At 38.0% G+C, this 23,523-nt stretch overlaps 1 protein-coding gene across 2 annotated transcripts in view; it reads right to left on the bottom strand.

Annotated features, from left to right (window-relative positions):
- Positions 1–23,523, bottom strand: part of ARHGAP19 (Rho GTPase activating protein 19) — a 63,147-nt gene that overhangs the window by 19,173 nt on the left and 20,451 nt on the right. Inside the window, exons 2-7 of one of the 2 annotated variants that reach the window (XM_077779234.1) lie at positions 18,464–18,729; positions 17,280–17,360; positions 15,638–15,847; positions 12,618–12,844; positions 9,864–9,950; positions 191–256 (exon numbers count right to left, since the gene is read on the bottom strand). In XM_077779234.1, the coding sequence (XP_077635360.1) occupies positions 191–256; positions 9,864–9,950; positions 12,618–12,844; positions 15,638–15,847; positions 17,280–17,360; positions 18,464–18,729 (937 nt within the window). The remainder of the gene's footprint in view (positions 1–190; positions 257–9,863; positions 9,951–12,617; positions 12,845–15,637; positions 15,848–17,279; positions 17,361–18,463; positions 18,730–23,523) is intronic. The other variant, XM_077779241.1, reaches the window with a different exon arrangement.

The raw sequence follows: 23,523 nt of genomic DNA, 5'->3' as shown, positions 1-23,523 counted from the left end.
AACAGGCTCCAGGCTCTGAGCTGGCAGTCAGCACAGAGCCCGACGCGGGGCTCGAACCCATGAACTGCGAGATCATGACCTAAGCGAAAGTCGGATGCTTAACCGACTAAGCCACCCAGGCGCCCCAACCCTCCACTAATCTTAATTAACTCTCTCCTTGAATGAGCTAAGAGCAATTTCCTATTCTTACCTTTGATGCTGGAGTTCTGGAGCCCAAATAGTGCAATCTGGCACACTCCCGAATATAAACAGGGGCCTGGGCGGATATAAAAGAAAACCAGGAACAAATGGTTAGCAATATCTAAATTTATTTCAGGCCACAAAAGCAGTGACTCTCAAAATAATCTGACTAGCAGATTACTTTTGAAAAACAAAAGACCCCAGGGGCACCTAGGTGCTTAGTCAGTTAAGAATAGTTGGAGCCCAGCATCGGGCTATCTGCTGTCAGAAGGTTATCCTATGTCCCCGTCTCTCTTTGCCCCTCCCCTGCTAGTGTGCACACATGCCCCGTCCCTCTCTCATATAAAAAAATAAACATTTAAAAGAAAATTTAAAAAAGAAAGAAAAACAAAAGATCCTCAAAATGCCCTATTTCATAGCTTCCTTTCTCTTGCCACCAAAATGGTACCTCAACCAATCTGACAGGAAAACTGTTTTTGAGAGGACACTACTATAGTTTTAAAAATCAAATATGTTATATGGAAACCTACTTGACAATAAACTATAAAAAAAATAAAAAATAAATAAAAATAAAAATCAAATATGAGGTGTCTGGATGGCTCAGTCGGTTAAGCATCTGACTCTTGATTTCGGCTCAGGTCATGATCTCACAATTTGTGACATCAAGCCCCGAGTTGGTCTCTGTACTGAGCATGGAGTCTGCTTGGGGATTCTCTCTCTCTCTCTCTCTCTCTCTCTCTCTCACCCTCCTCCACTCATGCTCACACACACTGTCTCTCAAAATAAATAAATAAACATTTTTAAAAAGATGAAACACAACTTAAATGTCTTTCAACAGAAAACTGGTTGGGGCACCTGGATGGCTCAGTCAGTTGAGTGTCTGACTTCAGCTCAGGTCATGATCTCGCAGTTTGAGTTCGAGCCCCATATCAGGCTCTGTGTTGATAGCTCAGAGCCTGGAGCCTTCTTCGAATCCTGTGTTTCCCTCTCTCTCTGCGCCNTCTTCTTGTTTCTCTCCCACAAAAAAAAAAAAAAAAAAATTAAAAACAAAGAAAACTGGTTGAATGAATTTTTACACATCCATACAACACAGGACTATCTAGTTATTAAAAATGAAAGAGGGGAGGGAGTAAGGGAAAGAAGGAAGAAATACTTTATGAATTGATATGAATGATTTCCAGGATCTACTGTTGAGTGAGAAAAGTCATGGAACAGTATATAAAGTACCTGTGTAAGAAAGAAGAGGAAATAGGAACATACCTACATATGCACACTTATTTGTTTTTATAAAAAGAAACACAATAAGGATAAATCAGAAAATAATGAAAATTGTTAGGAAGACAACTAAGGATACTCTAACTATATACCCATTTGTGTAGTTGGACTTTTGAGGCTTGTAAATATACTACAGAGTCAAAAAAACAAAAAACAAAAAAACTCTTAAATCCAAAAGGGAATAAAGGTAAACCCTAAAACTGAACACAAACAGGAAAAAAATGAATATATCTGTGTATATGATTGACAACATAAGCACAGAAAAAGAATTATTCCACCTAACTTTTGAAAACTGTACTCTAGGGATACCTGAGTGGCTCGGTCGGTAAAGCATCCAACCTTGGCTCAGGTCATGATCTCATGACTCATGATTTCGAGCCCCATGTGGAGCTCTGCACTGAGAGCTCAAAGCCTGAAACCTGCTTTGGATTCCGTGTCTCCCTCTCTGTCTCTGCCGCTCCCCTGCTTGAGCTCTGGCTCTCTCTCAAAAATAAACAATTTTTTTTAAAGTATTCTAACTATACACCCTTAGTAAGAAAGATTCTAGGGAAAAGGAGCTATAAGGAAATCTTAAACTTCCATCAGCATGTTTATATAGGTGTAGTTTTGGTTTTTTTTTTAATGTTTTATTTATTTCTAGGAGAGAGAGACAGCGTGAGCAGGGGAGGGTCAGAGAGAGAGGGAGTCACAGGCTCTGAAACAGGCTCCAGGCTCTGGGCTGGCAGTCAGAGTTTTTAAACTAATTTGTTATACATTGATATTTTATATATTGTAGGATAAAGCAAAAACATATAAATAAATGCTACTAAAGTCTGGAATTTGCAATGAACGAAAACAGATACAAAGTAAAAGAATCCAAGAAAAAGCTCTGGAATGATAAATCTGAAGTGGAGATATGAAATAATAAATGCTTTTTAAAAACTTTTAATTTACTTCCTGCCCTCAAAGATCCTAGAAAGTGATGACGCCCCAGAAATAAGAAGTATACCTAGTGTCACTCAAAAAAACCAGATCTCCTTGAAGAAAATAATTGATTCCAGGCCCAAGGCAGAGCAAATGCAAAGTGAGGACACATTTTATGCCAGGAAGGAACCACTCAGACTAATGGAGTCCTGTCAAAAAGACACCAGGAAGATGTGGCAAGGGCTCTCATTGGCCAAATCTGAGTCAATTTGAAAATTAAAATTAACAACTGAAACTAATACCTTGAATAACTATAAACCTAGGAGTCTACAGAGATAATCATTTAAAAAAAAAAAAAAAGAATGAATGAAACAGAGGAAAGGAAAGCTCTCCTCCAAAGAAAAAAGTCAGCTAATAAAGATTAAACAGTCAAATTAGAAAACCACTATTTTGTAATACCCAGTATTATCACAGATTCCAGGAGGATTACAGATGGGTGCTAAAATCATTACATTAGGTAATCACCCCACAGGTTACTTACTAATTGCAAAGGGGAAAATGTACCTTTGTAATTAAGAGATGTGGCAGTTAGCAAAATTAGCATCACTGAGGGTGAGACACTCTGACATTCTGTGCCTCTGAATGTGAGGCAATATGATGCAATATGAGGTACACAAATATCACCTATAAATCTTTGCCCAAAATGCTTAACATGAATCGAATCAAGCCTCTAGACCTAACTTACAGTTTACAGGAACTACGTAGAAAGGGATACATGGGAACAAGTTAAATAACCTTGAGAAAACAGTAAGACAAATTTAGAATATGGAATATTCTATAATACAGTTGGCCTGAATACTTCAACAAGCCAATGACATGAAGAAATAGCATAGAGAATATTCCAGATTAAAAGTGACATAATAATCAAAGGCAATGCATAAACCTTGATTAGCCTATGTTATTAAAAACAGCAGCTATGAAATACACTCTTAGGATAACTGGGGAAATTTGAATCTGTACTGAACATTAGCTAATATGAAATTCTCAATTTTCTTAGACATGATAATGGTACTCTATTAGGAGAATGTTCTTATTCTTAGAAGATGTACACTTAAGTACTCAGATGTGAAGTATCATGTCTGTAATTTACTGTCAGGGGTTCAGCCAAAAACAAATGCCAAAAAAAGCATAAATATATAGAGTAAAAAAAAAAAAAAGCAAATATGGCAAATGGTAATATCTGTTGAATCTGACAGTTACATGAGTGCTCACTGTTTTACTCTTTTACCTATCTATACTTGAAAAACTTCATAACAAAGTTTTAAAGAGTCTTGTGACAAAAACATTATGATACTAGTTTAATTTTTACCTTGGTACACTGCAAAGCGAAGTTCAAAACCAAAGGAAATTTTCTCCAAACAAGGATATGACAGAACCCACTCCACCTATTCCATAAACTTCATTTAAAAAACAAAAACAAAGACAAAAAAAAACCTGGGACACCTGGCTGGCTCAGTTGGTGGAGCATGTGACTCCTGATCTCAGGGTTGTGACCTCAAGCCCCACGTTGGGTGTAGAGATAATTTTAAAAAATTTTTTTAACTGAAAAAAAAAAAAAAATCCCTGCCCAAAAGGTACTATGAGCTTAAGAGATATCCAGAAAGGGAGACGGAAGCAGATGGGTTTAAATGAAAATCTGGAGGTGTTAAGTATTTTACAGTTCAGAGGGAATCAACAAAAGGACTTCTCACATAAAATGGGAATTGGCTTTAATTGTATATCATTATGAGTCCCTAGGAGAAGATGTTTTGACTCGTGTTGGGGAGACATAAAACCAGACTGGGTCAGAGGGACCGATAATAGAAGACAGAACTAGAATAGGAGGAATTTTAAGGAAAAAAAAAAAAAAGAACACAAAATCTGAGGATTAGGAGGTAAAAACTCCACCCAAAAAAGCCCAAGAAAAAGAAGACACAACAAAGTATGAGAACAACAAACCAGGGGAACAACAGGACCTCAGAACAAGTGATAGCGCACACAGAAGAATCAACCATTTTTCATACAGAGGAAAAGCTCAGGAAAGAACCTAATTAGCCGAAGCGGTGAAGCATGTGCCTGTAAGGACAACAGTTCTGATGTGAACATCAAAGAGGAGAGACCCAAGACTAAAATCTCAAAGGAAGTGTTCTTTCTCCCCTTCAGAGATCAACAGAGGCTCAAAGAGTGCTCATACTAGTCTGGAAACAAAGGTAAAGTAGCAAACAAGAATTAAAACCCCAAAGATGAGGAGCTGAAACAGGAATCCACATAAGGAAAATGTAGAGTAAAAACAGAACATTTGAAAGGGTCTATTAATTAGAACTGTACCAAGCTAAATTACATCTAGGAGACCATACTCTTGCTTTATCTCTAAGATTTCTGTGATTTCTAGTCTCAAAATCCCTCACAGTGGTATGTTATCTTACATGGTAAAAAGGCCTTTGCTGGTGTGATTCAGTTAAGAGCCTTGCAATGGGGAAATTAGGTTATTCAGATGGGTCCTTAAAAGCAGAGAACCATTCCCAGCTGTAGTTAGGAATAAGAGAGAGATGTTGCTAGCCTTGAAGACAGAGGAAAGGGACCATGAACCAAGGAATGTGGGCAATCTCTGAAAGATAGAGAAGGCAAGTAAACAAATTCTCTCCTAGAATATCCAGAAATGAAAGCATCCCTGCCAACCTTGATTTCAGCCCAGTGAGACTCCCGAAGACTTACAACTTGCAGAACTGTAAGATAAGAAATTTGTGTTAAGTTACTTAAAATCCTTCACAGTTAAGTACAACCTCATTGTATACTTGAATTACGTACATGGACAATGGACGAGGGAGAATGGGCCCCACAGGTAAAGAGATCAGAAGGTAGGAAGAATAGAAACTGTGAGGTGCAGTGGGATCTCAGAGATCTTTTAACTTCTCTTTTAACTTGTGAGTGGTGGACTATGAAAAGTTAACCATAGGGGCACCTGGGTGGCCAGTCGGTTAGGCATCCATCTTCGGCTCAGGTCATGATCTTGCGGTTCATGGGTTCAAGCCCCATGTCGGGCTCTGTGCTGACAGCTAGCTCAGAGCCTGGAGCCTACTTCGGATTCTGTGTCTCCCTCTCTCTTTGACCCTCCCCTGCTCATACTGTCTCTCTCTCTCTCGGAAATTTTTTTTTAAAAATTTTTTTTTATTTTAAAAAAAGAACATTTAAAAAAAAAAGAAAAGTTAACCATATAGCAATAGTAACAAGAGAATTAGACGAAGGAGAGTTCTATTAGGAACTGAACCTATTTTGATTCACAACTACCGTGAAGTAACTGGCTTACTGTTCACAATCATAACCCCTCTCTACTTATTCCCAGAAATTCATTCTTTGGAACTAGTTGTTCCCTCGTCAGAAAATATATAAAGAACAGGTCTGAAAGATCTTTGTTCATCATTAAAAATCTTTTTTTTTCTCCTGTTGTCCTTTGACTACTATTCTAACTCGCTTATCTAGATCTTGACCTCTAACTGATGATAATCGTTGACCTGCCCCCGATGCAGCCCTGATCCTTTATTTTCTAGCCTAAGATTCTGATCTTTCATTTCTAAACTCTGGACTCCGAATCACTCACCACCTTATAGTTGATAAATCCTAGGGAGGCCTCCATGTTCACACCTTGCATTTACTATAAAGCTATAGTCATCAAAATAGTGTGGTACTGGTGTAAAGACAAACATATAGACCAGCTGAATAGAGAATCCGGAAATAACTCCTCACATATATATCATCAAATGATTATCAACAAGCATGCCAAGACTATTCAATGGAAAAAGGACAGTTTTTCAAGAGGTGGAACTGGGAAAACTGGATATCCACAGCAAAAGAATAAGGCTGGACACTTACTTAACATCATATTAAAAAGTTAATTCAAAATGGATTCATAAACTAAATATAAGACCTAAAACTTTAAAGTTATTTTTAAAAAGCAAAGGACAAAATCTTCATGGCATTGGATTTAGCAATGATTTCTTGCATATGACAGCAAAGGCAGAGGCAACAAAAGGAAAAGATAAACTAATGAGGGATTTCACAAAAGTTTTTAAATTTTGTGTAGCAAGACTATCACCCGAGTAAAAAGGCAATCCACAGAATGTGAGGAAATAATTGCACATCATGTATCTTATAAGGGATTACTATCCAGAATATATAAAGAACTCCTACAATTCAACAACAAAAAAAACCCAATTCTAAAATGGGCAAAGGCCTTGAACAAACATTTCTTAAAAGAAGATAGGCAATAAGCACATGAAGGATGCTCAACATCTCACTAATCATTAGGGAAATGCAGATCAAAATTACAATGAGATGCCACCTCACAGTTATTACCAAAAAATTAAAATTAAAAAAATATATATTGGTGAGGATGTGAAGAAATGGGAACCCTTGTACATCACTGGAGGGAATGTAAAATGAATACAGTCACTATAGAAAACAGTTGCCTGGGGGTCCCTGGGTAGCTCAGTCAGTTAAGTGTCTGACTTCGGCTCAGGTCATGATCTCACAGTTCACGTGAGTTTGAGCCCCATGTAGGGCTCTGTGCTGTCAGCTCAGAGCCTAGACCCTGCTCCAGATTCGTTGTCTCCCTCTCTCTCTGCCCTTCCCCAACTTGTGCTCTGTCTCTGTCTCTCAAAAATGAATAAATGTTAAAAAAATTAAGAAAAAAGGAAAAAAGAAAGAAAGGAAGGAAGAAAGAAAACAGTATGCCCTAAAAGCAAATACTCCAGTGAAGAAATGGACAAAAGACATGAACAGACACTTATCCAAAGAAACATCCAGATAACTAACAGACACATGAAGAGATGCTCAACACCACCTCGCACCTGTCAGAAAGGCTAAAATTAACAACTCAGGTAACAACAAATGTTGGCGAGGATGCAGAGAAAAGGGAATACTTTTGTACTGCTGGTGGCAGTGCAAACTGGTACAACCACTCTGAAAAATAGTATGGAGGTTCCTCAAAAAAATAAAAATAGAGCTACCCTATGACCCAGCAATTGCACTACTAGGTATTTAGCTAAAGGATATAAAAATACTGATTCAACGGGGCACATACACCCCAATGTGTATAGCAGCACTATCAACAAGAGCCAAATTATGGAAAAAGCCCAAATGTCCATTAACTGATGAACGGATAAAGAAGATGTGCTATAAATGGAANTCTCTCTCTCCTAGAAATAAATAAAACATTTAAAAAAAAAAGATGTGATATATATATATATATATACAATGGAGTACTGCTCGGTGATCAAAAAGAATGAAATGTTGCCGTTTGCAACAACATAAATGGAACTAGAATGTATTACGTTAAGTGAAATAAGACAATCAGAGAAAGACAAATACCATATGATTTCACTCATATGTGGGATTAAAAAAAAAAACAGATGAATACAGGGGAAAGGAAGAAAAATAGATAAAAACAGAGAGGGCGGGAAACCGTAAGAGACTCTTAAATACAAAGAACAAACTGAGGATTGCTGGATGGATGCTGGATGGGGGAATGGGGTAAATGGGTGATAGGCATTAAGGAGGGCACCTGTTGGGATGAGCAGTGTGTGCTATATTTAAGTGATGCATTACTAAATTCTACTCCTGAAACCATTATTACACTCTATGTTAATGAACTCGGATTTAAATAAAATTAAAAAAAGAAACAGCAACATAAAATGAAAGAAAGAAAAAAACCAATATGGCAGTTCTGTTAGAATTACCATGACCCAGTAATTCCACTTCTAGGTGTATACCCAAAAGAAATGAAAGCAGTGTTTCAAAAAAGATATCTGTACATCCATGTTCATAGCAACATTATTCACAAGAGCTAAAACACGGCAGAAACCCAAGTGTCCTCAACAAATAAATGATAAGCAAAATACAGCATATACAATAAAAGGGATATTACTCATCCTTAAAAAAAGAAGGAAATTCTGACAAATGCTACAATATGGATGAACCTTGAAAATATTATGGTAAATGAAATAAACTAATCACAAAAAGTGTGATTCCACTTATGTGAAGTACTTAGCCAATTCTCTCTCAATTCTGTCTTTCCAGATGGCAAGAGGCTACAACTGAGAAATTCACTATCAGGAAAGTGTGCTCTAAAGAAAAGGCCAGGATATGACTGCGCAGCTTTTTGTTAAAATCTTAGAAACATCAGGGTGCCCGGGTAGCTCAGTCAGTTAAGCATCCAACTCTTGGTTTTGGCTCTCTCACGGTGCAGAGCCTGCTTGAGATTCTCTCTCTCCCTCTCTCTCTCTGCTTCTCCCCTGCTTGTGTTCTGTCTCTCTCTCTCAAAATAAATAAACTTTAAAAAAAAAAAAAATAGTAATAGGGGCACCGGGGTGGCTCAGTCAGTTAAGCATCCAACTTCAATTCAGATCATGATCTAGTGGTTCAAGAGTTTGAGCCCAATATCAAGCTCTGTCCTGACAGCTTGGAGCTTGGAGCCTGCTTCAGATCCTGTGTCTCTCCCTCTCTCTACCCCTCCCCCACTTGCTCCAACACGCTTGCCCTCTCTCTCAAAAATAAACATTTAAAAACATTTTTTAAATAATAAATAAAATTTAAAAATAAAAAATAAAATAAATAAAATAAAATAAAATAAAATAAAAAATAAAATAAAATTAGGGGAGCCTGGGTAGCTCAGTTGATTAAGCGCCGGACTTCAGGTCATGACCTCATAGTTCGTGAGTTTGAGCCCCATGTCAGGCTCTGTGCTGACAACTGAGAGCCTGGAGCCTGCTTCAGATTCTGTGTCTCCCTTTCTTTCGCCCTTCCCCCACTCATGCTCACCCTATCACTCTCTCAAAAGTAAACATTAAAAAAAATTTTTTTAATAAAATCTTTAAAAACATCTAAAGGTCAAAATTTTCAGTCACACAAAGGGCCCCTTCAAAAGAATAAAGATCCTCTCAGTCAGACCAGGGCCTCTAGGAAGGTTAAACGTATTGTCCTTCAGCCTTCTCAGGAGGGGGCCAAGGTAGAGAAGGATTTGTCTTCATAAGATTTGTATATGTGGTTTTTGTCTAATGGAGTGAATTCCTCTGAAATCCACAGAACCACAAAGTTGAGAAAGTTACATGGGCAGAAACACTGACAGTGCGGACTAAAGGGGACAAAAAGTACAACAAAAAAGGAGACTGTCAGACTCTCAAAATTTCTCCTGGCAGAAAGCCGGCAGGATAAACTTACTCAGCTGCCAATACAGACTGCCCCTCGTGAAAAAGTAAGGGTGACCGAGGGTGTGGCCTGTCCTACCCGGCCTCCAGCTGCCTTCCCATACCTCCCCACCTCGGTCGTTCTCTCGGAGTTTTGCACTGTCCAATCTGGTTTCAAGTCCCAGCTGGGGCCTTTCCTATTAGTCGCCCTTATGTCCCTGCCAAGGACCCCACCAGGCTCCAACCTCCCACCCTATCACCACCCAAATCCCATCCCTTTCCTACCTTAAAAAGTTTCTGGGAGTGTTTAATCATAAAAGCCATCCCATTGTTTAACTTGGTGATATTCTCTTGAAGGTCATTTGCAGTGGCCTATTCATAAGGAAAGAAACCAAAAGAGGGGGATTAAGAACTGAGAAGTAGAAGAGGTACTCCATTTGCTTACCAATAAGTTTATTCTTTCAAAGGTATAGTGGTTTCTATCCCAAACAAAGGTGCCTCTACTATAATGTTTAATTCTGGAAAGGCTTTTTGATTCAGCAGGTTTCTACTGGGATGGACATATAACCTAGAAGAAACCATGTGTCTCTGAACTCACCAAGAATCTATGAGAACCAATCTTTATTTCCTAATTCTGCTTGAGAATTATACATACAAGCAGTGTTCATAAAGAAAATCTAGTCTAGGATTTAAAATGGGCAGTAAGAGCAGAATCTATACCAACCACCAGGAACACTGCCTCTTCAGAGAAACCAGACTTTCTCCAAAGTGAAAGAAAACTGTCCCTACTAATTGATACCAAAGGTGACATCTGTTTCTTAAAAATGCAAATGGTCATTCTATTTCTCCTGCCTCTTTTTTAAGCACTTGAGTATCTATCTCTACTATCCCAAAGCCCTCATCCTCCTCATGCGTCTTTGTTACTATGTTTGCTTTTATCAAAATCTCTTAATATTTCTTTTTTTTTAATGTTTATTTTGAGAAAGAGAGAGCATGCGCACATAAGCAGGGCAGGGGCAGAGAGGGAAAAGGACAGGGGATCCAAAGCGGGCTCCGCGCTGACAGGAGAAGCCTGATGTGGAGCTCAAACTCACAAACAATGAGATCATGACCTGAGCTGAAGTCAGACACTTAACAGACTGATCCACCCAGGGGGCCCAATATTTCTTTTAATAGTCACACGTTACTCACTCTTTTTTCGTAAGATCAATTGACTGGTTCTAAAATTCTTTCATTGCAGCACCTGGGTGGCTCAGTCAGTTAAGTGACCAACTCTTGATTGCAGCTCAGGTCATTATCTCACAGTTTGTGAGTTCGAGCCCTGAACTAGGCTCTGTGCTAACAGTGCACTGCAGAGCCTGCTTGAGATTCTCTCTCTCTCTGCCCCTCCCCCACTTGTGCTCATGCATGCTCTCTCTCAAATAAAAATAATTTTTTTAATTATTAAAATGCTTCATTAGGGGGCACCTGGGTGGCTCAGTCAGTTAAGCATCCAGCTCAATTTTGGTTCACGTCATGATCTCACAGTTCATGGGTTTGAGCCCCCATATCAGGCTCTCACAGAGCCTGGTTGGGATTCTCATTCTCTCTCTCTCTCTCTCTCTCTACCCCTCCCCTGTTTGCACTCTCTCCTTTCTAAATAAATAAACTTTAAAAAACAAAACAAGGGTGCCTGGGTGGCTCAGTTGGTTTAGCATCCGGCTTCGGCTCAGGTCATGATCTCACGGTTCATGAGTTCAAGCCTCACATTGGTCTGTGTGCTGACAGCCAGCTCAAAGCCCGGAGCCTGTTTCAGATTCTGTATCTCTCTCTCTGACCCTCCCCTGCTCATGCTCTCTCTCTCTCTCTCTCTCCCTCTCAGAAATAAAAAAAATTTTAAATAAATAAATAAACATGAGAAAAAAAAACCTCTTTCGTTAGGAGACTTGATCTCCTTAATATGGACAAATGTTGGTATATCCTTTTCTTCTAACCCCACCCCCACCTTTGTCTGGGCTGAGGTTCTTCCTGGCCTGGAACACTGCATCTTTTCACTAGTTACTTGTTAGGTAAAATGTTCCACACAACTGTTTTCCTTGGGGTTTTTTTGTTTGTTTGTTTTTTTAAGTAAACTCTATGAGCCCAAGGAGCCCAAGGTGGGGCTAGCACTCACAACCCCAGGATCAAGAGTCATATGCTCTACCAAATGAGCCAACCAAGCATCTACAAGTGCTCTCCTTAACCTTCCTTTTCTCATTTAGTACAATCCCAAAACTCTTTAAAGTCACCATATCCTATCATCTTATCTACTTCTATTATCTTCGAACAACTGTATAAATGATAAAATACTAATTTATGCCCAGTTTACAGAAGAAGAGCCTAAGCATAACAAAGGTAAAGGACACAGATAATATAGCTGGTTTGCAGCTTTCCAACCCAAGTATTCTGGCTCCCAATTCCAATGTACATTAAAACTTATATTATGAATGTGCAGGAATATAAAGCTATATGCCTCCAAGTCAATATTAGTTCAAAAGACATTTAGTAATTTATTTCTCATGTAAGTCACTGAGAAAGCCATGGCCTCAGTAATAAAAAACAAATTCAGCTTTATTCAAGGAGAGCATAGAAGAGTTAGGATAAGCAAGGATTGCTCTATATCATCTTACCTAAGGGCTTAGTGACATTATCCAGTAAAACTGTATGGCTCTCGTCAAAATTTATACCATTCCATTTTCAGAAATCAATTTCTCAAGAAGGCATATACATTGATCAGCCAAAATGAGTATTTTATTTTAGTTAGTAGCTATAATTTTCCACTAAGAGCTTCCACTAATAAATTGTCTTTCAGGTTTATCGGAGATTGGTTTACACGTAGGTTAACAGGAATTGGCCCCCTCATGTGTGATGACTGTTAAATGAACTACTAAAGTATGTCCCTAACCTTGTAAAGCTGAAGAGTAGACCTTGGACCCTTGATAACCTGACCAAGATACAGCGAGAGGATGAGGCCCAGCCCAAGAAAACCAAGCACTCTTTGCTCTTCCCCTCAACACTCACATTTTTTGGCCACAGGACATGGGGTGCAAACATAAGGGCAAGGTTATAGGCAGACATCTTATTCTTGTCTTGTTTCTTTGCTGTCTGGTACAGGAGATCAAGCAATAACTTCAGCAAGTTACGATTAGGTGGAGGGAGAATGAGGAAGAGCAACTGGAGAGCCTCAATTTGCCGCTCCTTATCTGGTACATTGGTCTTGTTTCCTTTATCATCAAACTGCATCAAATCTTGAGGACAAAAGAAACGATTGCAAAGGAGGGAGAAAATAACAAGCAAGAAAAATCAACATGTCTGCTATTATCCTCCCCTCTACTCCAATCAAAATGAGAAGAAAGATGTGGTGCCTGGGTGGCTGGGTCAGTTAAGCGTTCAACTTCGGCTCAGGTCATGATCTCTAGTTCGTGGGTTCCAGCATCGCACTGGGCTCTGTGCTGACAGCTCAGAGCCTGGCACCTTCTTCAGATTCTGTGTCTCCGTCTCTCTCTCTGCCCCTCCCCAGCTTACACTCTCTCTCTCTCAAAAATAAGTAAACATTTAAATTTTTTTAAAAAAAAAAGAAGAAGAAGAAGAAACAGGCACCTGGGTAGCTCAGTCAGTTAAGCATCTGACTCTTGATTTTGGTTCAGATCATGATCTCACAATTTGTGAGTTCGAGCCCAGCATCGGGCTCTGTGCTAACTATGCAGAACCTGCTTGAGATCCTCTCTCTTCCTTTCTCTCTGCCCCTCTCCCCTGCTTATTATCTCCCTCTCAAAATAAATAAACTTAAAAAAAGAAGAAAAAAACAGGCATAAACAGAACTTAGAGCAAAATACAATAACAAAATAGTGTCAATATAGTTCAATAATAAAAAGACCAAAACAATTTTTAAATGGGCAAAAGATTTGGGAGTTTTTGGGGGTTTTTTTTAATATAATTTATTGTCAAATTGGCTTACACACAACACCCGATGCTCATTCCAACAAGTGCCCTCCTCAATGCCCATCACCCATTTTCCCCTCTCCCCTCCCCGCCTTTAACCCTCAGTTTGTTCTCTGTATTTGAGTCTCTTATGGTTTAAATGGGCAAAAGATTTGAATAAACAGTCTTCCAAAGATGATATATCAATGGCCAATAAGCATGTGTATATTCTGTATCATTTGCTATCAGGGCAATGTAAATTAAAACCACAAAAAGATACTACCTCATACCTCCTAGTATGGCTATAACCCCCAAAAAAACTGAAAATAACAAGTGTTGGCAAGGATGTTGAGAAAATTACACCCTCCTACATTGCTGGTGGGAATGGAAAATGGTACACTTTGGAAAACAGTTTGGCAGCTCCTCAAAAAGCTCATAGGGTTACCATGTGACCTGGCAATTCCACTCCTAGGTATATATTCTTAGCCATACAGAGAAAAGAAAACATGTCCACACAGATCTTTGGTAATGCCACCCTCTTCATTATTCCTCACACAGGAAAAGAAATACAAGAGTGAATTATGGCCTGATAACAGGATAATCTAGGCAGCTCCTCATGGAATCAAGAATCTGTTTCTCCCCTAAAAGGCTATATAGGTTATCAATAAAAACAGTCTCCTGGATAATCATAATTTCAAAGGATACAAATAACCATCTGGATATAAATCATATAGACCTGAAAATAGTTAGTTTAAACTATTTAATTTCAATAATAAATCCAAGTTTAGGAAAGGCAGGTAATATTTCTAGAAACTGTTCCCTGTTAATATGAAATTGACAACAAAAATACCTTCCAGCTATCAGCAAGGCATATCAAATGCTACAGGTGTGCCACACCTCAACAGGATCCCAAAGAAAGTGAGTCACGGGGGATGGAGCAAAGGATTTCAAGTATGGCACTAAACTAACTCAAAGTAAACAGAACAAACATTCTTCATGTTTACACTTATAAAAGCTTAGCAATATTTTCCATCTCATTTTCAAGATCCAAGTTTATTTCTCTCCAAAATAATTATAAAGTTATATAACATTTTAATGACATTTACTCATTTGTATAATCTGATGGTCATTGAGAGTACTAAAAAAATCTAATCTTAATTAGATTTTAGAAGTTCAAAGCTATTTTTTAAGTAGTAAAAATTATTCAACAGAAAAAAATCTTATAGTTTCCTTAAAATTAGAAAAAAGAGGAAAATACCCAGGAGGAGAAAAACAAGTAAATGCAGTATAGATTTTGATGCCATGTGCACCTAGAGCTGGTAGCAGCCTAACAGCTGTGCAATTCAAGAATGAATTCCCTACCATACAGGCATAAAAGAAAATGAGTGAATATGAGCCAAAAATGGAATATCCTCCAAGATGTATCAGGTGAAAAAAGCAAACCACAGAACCATGTATATAATACCCTACCACTACCAATGCCTAAAAGAGAGAAAAAGAATGCATGTTAAGTATCTGTTTGTAAAGGTAATAAAATACCTCTGGAAGGATACATAAGAAACCAACAGCATCGGTTGCCTTCAGGAAGAAAATCTGGGCACTGGGGAACAGGGGCAGGAGAGAGGCTTTTCACTCTATACTTTTAGACCTTTTAAATTTTGAATGATGTGAATGTATTGCCTACTTAGAAAACAAAATTATTTTCAAAAATCAAGTCTCCAAGATTAGAGATGATCTCAACTGAGGCATAATAATACCTATTATTAGCAAAAGCCTCAAGCCAAGGTAAATATAGCAAACCTATAACCATCTCAGGTATGTGAATCAATCCAATGAAAAACATCCATTTATTGAGCAATAAAATGTTCAAAGCACAATGCTAAGATCAGGGATACAAAAACAAATAAAACCCAGACTTTATTTTCAAAGAAGCTGATTTAGCAAAACACCTGATTAAAACTAAATTGGTCAATACTACCCAGAGAGCCCAAAATACCATGAATTCTTCATCAATTTTGGAGGAAGTATTACTGTGGGTTACAAACAACAGAAAATTCCAAACAACTTTACTCAACTATAAGAAATGTACTCATATACATCTCCTCACTTCCTATACTCACCAGCAATTTTGAGGTGTGCATGGAAATGTTTATGAGTCAGCAGCGGCTCAGGTAACTCTCCTAGAAACATCTTCAGCAAGGTAGCAACATCATTTGAATGAAACTCCCCCGATTCCAAGTCAATATCAGTTCCGTTATTGAGAGCATCTCTTAAAATCTGCTGTCGGACACTATTCCCTGGTACTCTAAACAGACCCTCTACTCTCAAGTCTGTTTAGTGTGGAAAAAGAACAGAGGACATGTAAAAAGGAAGCAACANAGAAAAAAAAAAAAAAAAAAAAAAAATCACAATTAAATTACAATTTAATTACAATTAAAACAATTAATCTAAAAGACTACTTTACATTTGAAAGACCCTTTATAAAGACCTTGAAGGAAATTACCCCACCACCACCACCACCATTTTCCCAGAAAAATTGAGAACCTACTGGCCCCTGAGGAGAGTTATCTCAACATCCCTGAACACCTGGACATGATCTGCCCAGGAGTCATTCAACCTCCTCAGGCACATCTGGAGACTGAATTTAACCTGAACAATGACTAGAATGAGCTTGAAAAATAAGTTGGAAGAAAATCAAATCTCCCAGAAATGCCCTTCCCTTTGGCCATTCCAGACTTTGTTTAGAAGTGCTGAATTCACCTGTGAAGTGTGTTGCTCCTGTAAATGGTTTCCCAGCCCAAAATGAATTTAGAGTCTCTGCACTACCCCAGAAATTAGAACTCTAACCTGTCAGATCACCGTTCAGTCTGAGATTCCTAGAAGCTTAGGATCATCCCAACTAAACTGTTCTTCCCTGCCAACTAAGTTCTAAGCTAATCTGATTTTAAAAAAAAAAAGGGGGTAGGGTGGGGGGAGTATAGTTTCGGTCTGATCTAGAAGAAGCTTAAGATTTCATGTTTTCAGCTGAGGTATATATTTATCTTTGTATAGCCTCCTGTACAAAGTTTAGGGGTCAAAGTTCAAATGCCTACAAGGGCAGGCAGGTAATAGTAAATGAATGAATAGGAACCAAAGCAAACTGGAGAGTACAAACCTGTGCTCCAGCTGACTGTATACAAGTGGAGGCGCCAGGATGCTAGATCTTCCTATCATCCAAAGAATTTTGAAAACCTGAACTTCTACCGATAACTAATTTTATTCTTATTTTAATACTTTGCCAAGCAAATAACACGTGAACGTAGAGGACTCTAGTCCTTACACTATCAGTTTACAACCTCTTCTCTAGCTTCTACCACAGGGCCCCACATAAAATAAGTCCTAAAAAGGGGTGCCTAGAGGCACCTGGGTGGCTCAGTCAGTTAAGCATCCGACTTCAGCTCAGGTCATAATCTCACAGTTCATGAGTTCGAGCCCTGTGCTGACAGCTCAGGGCCTGGAGCCTGCTTCGGATTCTGTGTCTCCCTCTCTCTCTGCTCCTCCCCTACTCACACTCTATCTCTCAAAAAATGAATAAATATTAAATTTTTTTAAAAAGATTCTCTCTAAAAAGAAATTTAAGAGGAAATATATTTAGAAACATGCCGCCTAAAATTATAATTGGTTAGTGTATTTTGTTCATTAGCACCTACTAACCCAAAGAAGTTAATAGAAAACTGACAATTTGTCATTAACACAGAACAACAAAATCTTGAGTAGTCTTACTTTTGTGTAGATATTCAATCAGTTGATATATCTGGGCAATGCCTTCTTCTGTCAATGGGGATCCAAATACCACTCCTTTTTCTAAAAAAAACATACGACAGGACAGGGCTATATTTTCCACAAATAGTACAAAATCATCATTCTTAAAACCACTCAAGCATCCTACATTACAATTCAGCAAATGTTTTCACAGGTTCAGTAAACAAAAACCTTAAAGCTGTTAGTAAACCCAAAAATGCAACAACTCTCAATCAATCCTGCATGTTTAATATTAAACCGTAGGTTCCTTGAAGGCAAAAATCTATCTTCTTAAGTAACAATACTTAGCATGTTGATAATTAGCTTAAAAATTAAAAACAGAATTTAGAGCTATGATTGTCAAAGTATGACAGATTATCCACTAGAGTTGGTATAGGGTCTAATCTATTGTAACGTTTAACCTTTTTCTTCTACCTTAAATGATTTTCTCATATTTAATAAAATGAAATTAAAATAAAATAAAATAAAAATAGTACCTCTTAGTATCTTATCAAAAGTAGTGCTACAATTTATTTTCTAGAAAGGCCTTTATTTTGGGTGACTCATAGGTCTTTGATCATGCCTTATCAAAGCATTCCATAGAATAAAAACATTTGAGAACTCCTGCAATAAAAAATGTTCATTCTTGCAGTGCCTGGGTGGCTGTCGGTTAAGCGTCTAACTTCGACTCAGGTCATGATCTCACGGTCCATGGGTTCAAGCCCTGCAACAGGCTCTATGCTGACAGCTCAGAACCTGGAGCCTGCTTTGGATTCTCTGTCTCCCTCTCTCTCTGCCCCTCCCCTGCTCGCACAGTCTGTCCATCTGTCTATTTCTCTCAAAAATAAGTAAACATTAAAAAAAAGTTTTTTTCAATGTTCATTCTTTACTGTACTCTCCAGCTATGTCACAGGGCATGATAATCAACGTGCCTCTGATAACTACCTAAACAAAATCATGTCATCTCAGGGACTGATATACTTGCTTTAGCTTATCTATTTTTTAAAAATTTTTACTACTATTACTTAAGATTTTACTACTTACGAAAATGAGAAAAATGACCAAAAAATAGTTTAAATAACAGCAACTCAATGAATGCACGGATGTTAGGAGGAAAGCACAGGGAGCCGCTGAGACCTGCCCACCCGTCACAGACACACCCCTACCCTTTCTCTTGAGAGACATCAGAGAGCGAAAGAATCCCGGCGCAGGGCTGGCTCCACCAGGCAATTTAAGGTCCACTTCCCCCATCAGCTGAGCCAACTCAGTTCCAGGTAAGTCGATGAGCCTTGTAATATTGCTGACCACCAACTCGGTGAACACCTCAGGCTTCTCATGTCGGAGTTTCTCCACAAAAAAATCAGGATTAAAGATAATGGGCTGCCGTCGAAGGGAAGAATCATTGCAGATAACAAAATTACAGATGGCATCACTGAAAGATATGAAACAGAAGACTCTTTAGGGGGATCCTTTTTGCATGCTTCTCATGCTCTCTAAGCCATACAATTATTTATTCCTTCTGTGGCTTAGTCTATGGTCTTTTGAAAAACCTAATCCTTAATCTGCTGACTGTACAAAAGAAGACAATTTGAGCTTGTCTATTTAAGTTATACCCACCTAGATACTTAGGAATTTCATTCAAAAAGATTTTTTTTTTTAATGTCTATTTATTTTTGAGAGGCGGGGGAGGCAGTTTGTGAGTAGAGGAGGGGCAGAGAGTGAGGGAGAGATGGAATCTGAAGTAGGCTCCAGGTTCATTTGACTTCAGCTAAGGTCATGATCTCACAGTTTGTGGGTTTGAGTCCCGCGTCAGGCTCTGTGCAGATAGCCTGGAGCCTGCTTTGGATTCTGTGTGTTTCTCTCTCTGTCCCTCCTCTACTCATGCTGTCTCTCAAAATAAATAAACATAAAAAAAAAAAATTACAGTATTTCCCATGCAGCATTCCAACTGTTGACAGTACATTTAGGCCAGTCTCAAATGCCACAGAAACACATGACAGTAAGCATAAAACTATAAAAGTGCTAAAACTACATCTAAGTAGTGTAGTAGACATTTTGGAGACATTTACTCTCTCCATAGGGTTCTTTGGTTCCTGGGCCCCTATACAGGCATTTTATAATAATCAATTCCCTTTAACTGAGCCATCTGCCCTTGGATTCTATTCCTCATAATAGAATGAAAAGCCTTCACTTTTACAGGAATATAAAATAAATATTAATTCCACCTTACCCAAGTCCAGAAATAGGTTTGGTTTTTTATTTTGTTATTTTGTTATTTATTGGTGGGGAGGGGGGGCAGAAAGAGAGAAAGGGGGAGAGTCTCAAGCAGACCCTGAACTGTCAGCAGAGGGACTCAAATTCACAAACCATGAGATCATGACCTGAGCTGAAATCAAGGGTTAGATGCTCAACGGAGCCACCCAGGTGCTCTAAGAAATAAGTTTTATTTTAAAATCCTTCAACTCAAGGTGCCTAGGTGGCTCAGTCAGTTAAGCATCCAACTCTTGATTTCACCTCAGGTCATGATCTCACAGTTTGTGAGTTCGAGCCCATCTTGGGCTCTGCGCTAACAATATAGGGCCTGCTTAAAACTCTCCCTCTTTCCTGTCTCTTCCCTGTTCATACTCTGTCTCTCTCAAAAATAAAATAAGATAAAATAAGATAAAATAAGACAAAATAAAATAAAATAAAATAAAAATAAAATCCTTCAACTCTAGATGCCTCTGCCCGTCATCTAAATCCAACCTTTGTTCAAACAGATTCTTCCTGCTAGGGCACTTGAGAAACTTCTTGCTCCTGATTTCATTTTTCTGTCAATGAATAATACTAAGCTGATATGTTCTGTGGGTCCCTTATCTTAGCTAGACTTCCACTCCTATATTACTCAGGCTATACTCCTGGCAAAGTTCCTTTGACTCTCAGGAAATATTTTCTTCACTATTCATTGTTTTCTAATACCTAACTTCTATACTCCTTTGTACTTCTAACATGTTACATATAAGAACTATGTTTTTCCACCTCTGATAGCAGATACAACACCACTTGTTTGTATCCATTATCAATTATCTCTAATGGCTTGTTCTAATCCTTATTATATAAACAGTCATCTATTATATAACCACAGAGTAGAACACAAGCCAGAAAGATCAAGTCATCACATCTGTCAGGCAAAGTCAAAATTCACCTGACGCATACAAACATTCCCACAATAAAAAAAATAAAATTAAAAAAATCACAACTTAGAGTCTTCCACAACCTCCTAGGTACCAAAGTACTGTTGAAGGAAAAATGACACTCTAAATATTAAATATTAGTAATCTATAATCCACTTTGTCAACACTACATGGATAATTTTTAACAACAGTATAAAGAAAACAAGGCATGGGAAAACTTCAAAGTTTGTCACTACTTGCTTGAAAAATTATCCCATAATTTTAATCAATAGTCCAAATCCTCAATTGGTGGCTTCTAAATTCCTTTTTCTCTCTGGAATGATAACATAAGAATTCATGTAAAAATGTAAATTTATGCGTATTCTCAAGCCAAAGAGTCAGTAAAGAAAAATACCCTAACCTGCTTATCTCTTCAACCTTTTTACATACAAAGAAAGGTTCTTTTCCCTGTAAAGATGCCAATGATTATAGCCAATTAAAATAAAAAACAACTGTATCCTAAACCATTGGCAAAATCTTTTTTTAATGTCAGCTTATTTCAGTCAAGAAACAATAGTCAATATAAAACTACTGTTTATATCACTGCCAATCAGAAATCACTACCTTGAGAGGGCCAGAGAAATCATGACATGTATTAGCACCGAAAAGGTTCTTATCATTTACTGAGTCTAAACTATCATTTTATTGATTTTACATCCCCTTCAATTTTGAAAAACAGATTTCAGATAAAATTAGTTCTAACATGTAAATATACATGAAGAGTATCCATTATATTCCTTAAGTAGAACCACAGACAGACATATCACTTTTAGATCTTTAGTTTATTAATATCCAGCACAATACTCAGTTAAAATTCTAAACTTTCTATTACAGATGACCCTCCAGCACTAAACTGGATCAAATGCACATGTGAGAAAGGAACTAGAAGCAGAAAGCCCTAGCTACATATACATACATAACAGAGTCCTTCCTACCTGGCCATCATCTCCCAAGTGCACTCCCCCTCCTAAATAGGTAGAACTGGTAGAAGATTAAGTATATTCAAGGCTGCTCCTACCTATTCACAAAGAATTCCAGAAGAGGTTCCCTTGGGAGTCCTAACACACAGGTCACAAGCAATCTCCATATCTTTACTCCTGCTTTTTCTTCCCTTCCTTCCCATGGTCATTCACTCTTGTTCTGCCCCACTTTACTGTCTTTAACCTAGTTTTTTGTTTCCTCTTCCTCACTTTTTCAGAGTGGGGCATTTGGTAAGAGAGGATATAAGAGAGATAAATGGTTAAAAAAGAAGTAAAATGGAAGATGAGAAATGGAAAAGACACATATAGTGGGTTACATTTTTTAATTACCCCCATACCACACAGCCCACTAATTCCTTTCCACAGAATACACAATATCCAGCTGAGAATATCAAGTTAAGAACTTAAGAGATATCTAGGACTAATGAAAAAACTACTATATTTAAGCAAGAACAACTTCCTACTCTATGGTATTTTATTTTAAAACAAAGTCTAAGTTTGCTCAAGTTCAAGAAAAAAATTTAATATCTTACATAAGCGCTGAAAGCTTCTGATGAGGCATTGGTAAATCGAAGAGATGGGAAAAAAGCTTTCTCCTTGTTAGTTATGACAAAGAAACCTTCCTTTCCCTGCCCCATCACAGCCTACACAAATTCCAGACGTGTTAGAGGATACAAGGGCATATTATGGGGCCTGAAAGGCAGTACTTATCAGGACTCTAAGCACTCATCTACAAGTAGGAACAAAACAGAAATTAAAAACTGGACCAGTTCATTGTATTTGCCAATGCATACATGAAGCTCAACAGTAGTCTCCCATCGCTCTGAAAGTGGTATCAGACAAAACAATCCCATAACGTAAAAGTACACAGACAAGTAGTTTTATAATATGGAAGGAAGGATGATCCCTACCTCACATCATACACAAAAGATAAATTCCAGACAGAATAAAGATCTAAATATAAAAAGTCAAACTTTAAAAAGTTTAGAAAAGAACAAAGAATAAATGAGGAAGAGGAAATGTCTTAAACAAGGCATAAAAGGCACAATCCACAAAGAAAAGATTAATACATTTAACTACATTAAAATTGTAAATGTCTGTACATTTGGCATTATGAACAAAGTTCTTTAAAAAAGAAATCAAAATGCCTCTGGAGAGAGAAACAGGCATGAAAGAACAGGAGTGGGAGAAAAACTTTTCACTGTATACTCTTTTGTATTTTCAGGATTTTTGATTCATGTGAACATACTATTCACTCATGTACATACATAAATAGATTTAAAACTTCAAGGGGCGCCTGGGTAGCTCAGTTGGTTAAATATCCAACTTCAGTTCAGATCATGATCTCATGGTTTATGAGTCTGAGCCCGCATCAGGTTCCGTGCTGACAGCTCAGAACCTGGAGCCTGCTTTAGATTCTGGGTCTCCCTCTCTCTCTGCCCCTCCTCCTCTCACCCATACGCATGCGCACTCTCTGGGTCAAAAATAAACATTAAAAAAAAATTTTAATAAAACTTTAAAATAACAAAATAAAAAGCCATAAAATGGAAAAAAATCTTTGTCATGCATATAAAAGGAATAGTATTCCGAATTTATCATTCTAAATTTTTTTAATGTTTTATTTATTTCTGAGACAGAGAGAGACAGCTTGAGCAGGGGAGGTTCAAAGCGAGGAGATACAGAATCTGAAACAGGCTCCAGGCTCTGAGTTAGCTGTCAGCACAGAGCCCGATGCGGGGCTCGAACCCACGAACCATGAGATCACGACCTGAACGGAAGGTGGAAGCTTAACCGACCGAGCCTCCCAGGCGCCCCCAGAATTTATCATTCTAAAATTTTATGTCTAAAATTTCTAAGAACAATACACTCAATTCAGAGAAAATTAGACTAAAGCTAGGACGAAATAATTCATCAAACAGGGGCCCTAAGTGACTAACAAACATGAAAGGCATCTCAACTTTAAAAATTACAAGGGTGGGGGCTCCTGGGTGGCTCAGTCAGTTAAGCACCGACAGGCTCAGGTCATGATCTCAT

The sequence above is a fragment of the Crocuta crocuta genome, unplaced genomic scaffold (assembly GCF_008692635.1).
Source record: "Crocuta crocuta isolate KB4526 unplaced genomic scaffold, BGI_CrCroc_1.0 scaffold170, whole genome shotgun sequence".
NCBI classification, from domain to species: domain Eukaryota; kingdom Metazoa; phylum Chordata; class Mammalia; order Carnivora; family Hyaenidae; genus Crocuta; species Crocuta crocuta.
The sequence above is the reverse complement of the archived record's forward strand: the minus strand, read 5'-3'. Positions and strand labels throughout refer to the sequence as shown.